Source organism: Salvelinus sp. IW2-2015, unplaced genomic scaffold (genome assembly GCF_002910315.2).
Source record: "Salvelinus sp. IW2-2015 unplaced genomic scaffold, ASM291031v2 Un_scaffold2008, whole genome shotgun sequence".
Taxonomy (NCBI): Eukaryota; Metazoa; Chordata; class Actinopteri; order Salmoniformes; family Salmonidae; genus Salvelinus; species Salvelinus sp. IW2-2015.
The window spans coordinates 5,223-7,227 of NW_019943358.1; the positions used below are offsets into that span (position 1 = coordinate 5,223).

At 45.4% G+C, this 2,005-nt stretch overlaps 1 protein-coding gene across 1 annotated transcript; it reads left to right on the forward strand.

The window, feature by feature from the left end:
- The first annotated feature begins 1,059 nt into the window (after positions 1-1,059).
- Positions 1,060-2,000, forward strand: LOC112072705 (tRNA-uridine aminocarboxypropyltransferase 1-like). Its single transcript, XM_024140090.2, has 2 exons — positions 1,060-1,388; positions 1,580-2,000. The coding sequence occupies exons 1-2, from the start codon at positions 1,112-1,114 to the stop codon at positions 1,807-1,809; spliced, it is 507 nt and encodes a 168-aa protein (XP_023995858.1). The 5' UTR covers positions 1,060-1,111; the 3' UTR covers positions 1,810-2,000.
- The last annotated feature ends 5 nt before the right edge of the window (positions 2,001-2,005 follow it).

Below are 2,005 nucleotides of genomic sequence, written 5' to 3' on the forward strand. Positions count from 1 at the left end.
GTCATCAAACACTGACTCCTGCTTTCTTGTTTTTGCTCTTGTTCTGTGACCATTATGGGATGCCATGTAGTTTTATCTGTGACATATAGGCTCTCTATCCTCTTGGAGTAAGGACATGGTTGAGTCCACTGGGCAATGGCCACGTTTACTTTACCAGTAGTCAATATATCTGTGTCTGGCACTGACTTGTAATGTTTGAAGTGCCGGATGATATTCTATATTCTCCTCAAACGCCACGGGCCAGTCAACCTGACAGAAAAGTTGGGGAGAGGACCGTTTCAGTATCAGATGTAAACCTATTTGTTATATGAGTATTTATGCGTTGATTCTGATTATCATGCTGTTATCCCATCCTCAAACTACCTACATAACGTACCGGTCAAAAGTTTTAGAAACCTGATACTCGACTTCAAGGGTTTTTCTTATTTTTACTATTTTCTACATTTTAGAAATATTAGTGAAGACATAAAAACTATGAAATAACACATATGAATCACTGTAGTAACCAAAAAAGTGTCAAAAATCAAAATATATTACGTATATTCTAGATTCTTCAAAGACAAGCCCACCCTTGCCCTTGATGCAGCTTTTGCTACACTCTTGGCTTCTCTAAAACATCTTTATGATGGTAAGCACCTGGAATGCAACTTTTCTTTAAAAGTTCGTTTTGTGGAATGTTCTTTCCTTCTAATGCGTTGAGCCAATCAGTTTGTCTTGTGACAAGGTAGCGGTGGTATACAGAACCGCTATTTTGGTAATTGACCAAGTCCATATTATTGAATCTAAATATGCAAAAGAGAAACAACAGACCATCCATTACTTAAGACGATGAAGGCAGTCCCAAGACGGAACATTTCAAGGAACCTTTCGAAAGTTACTTCAAGCGCGGGACTACCTCATAAAGATGTTTTAGAGAATGCCAAGAGTGTGTGCAAAGCTGTCGAGAGTCGCAGAGCAAAACCATCAGGATGGGCCTTATTTTGAGAATTCTCAAATATTAAAAATATATTTTATGTGTGTGTGTGTGTGTGTGTGTGTGTGTGTGTGTGTGTGTGTGTGTGTTTAGGTAGTGCTGGTGTTCCCTGGTCCTGGATCAGTCTCAGTGGAGGAGATGACATGGAGATTACAGAACCTGGCTGACATGAAGTCAGCTGCCTCCCCTGACGAGGAACCGTCCCCAAAGAGGCCCAGAGCTGAGGAGACGCCAGGAGCCACACAGCAGGCTGAGGGACAGACATCAGGAGCCACACACACAGAGGAGAGGGGAGGGGCAGCAGGGATAGAGGGCCAGACTGAGACACCAGGAGCCTGTCCCCTCCAGAGAGTGGTGTTCATCGACAGCACATGGAACCAGACCACCAGAATCATCACAGATGAGAGACTACAGGGTAATTATGATAGATATAGCATTGATGTAGCTTAAAGTGCTGTACATTACATGGGGGAACTACTTTGTTATTACCTAGTTATAGCCTACAACTAGAGCCCAGAGTTTTTSCTGGTCGGGTCACAACGTGAACAGGAAAAACTCCTGGCCCTGATCATGACTGATGGGCTGTTCCTTTCTCTGTCCCTGCAGCGTTGCTCCGTGTGGAGCTGAAGACCAGGAAGACGTGTTTCTGGCGCCATCAGAAAGGTTCTCCAGACACCTACCTGGCAACCATAGAGGCTGTCTACTACTTCCTCAAGGACTACCAGGAGCTGTGTCTGAGACAGGAGTACACAGGACAGTATGACAACCTGATGTACTTCTACTGTTACCTACACACACTGATCAACAAGGCTAAGACAACCGCTGGGAGACGCTGAGGACGCAGGGAGGAGAGAGAGGCCAAAACTACTGCAGGGAGGAGAGAGAGGCCAAAACTACTGCAGGGAGGAGAGAGAGGCCAAAACTACCGCTGGGAGACGCAGAGACTGCAGGGAGGAGAGAGAGGCCAAAACTACTGCAGGGAGGAGAGAGAGGCCAAAACTACTGCAGGGAGGAGAGAGAGGCCAAAACTAC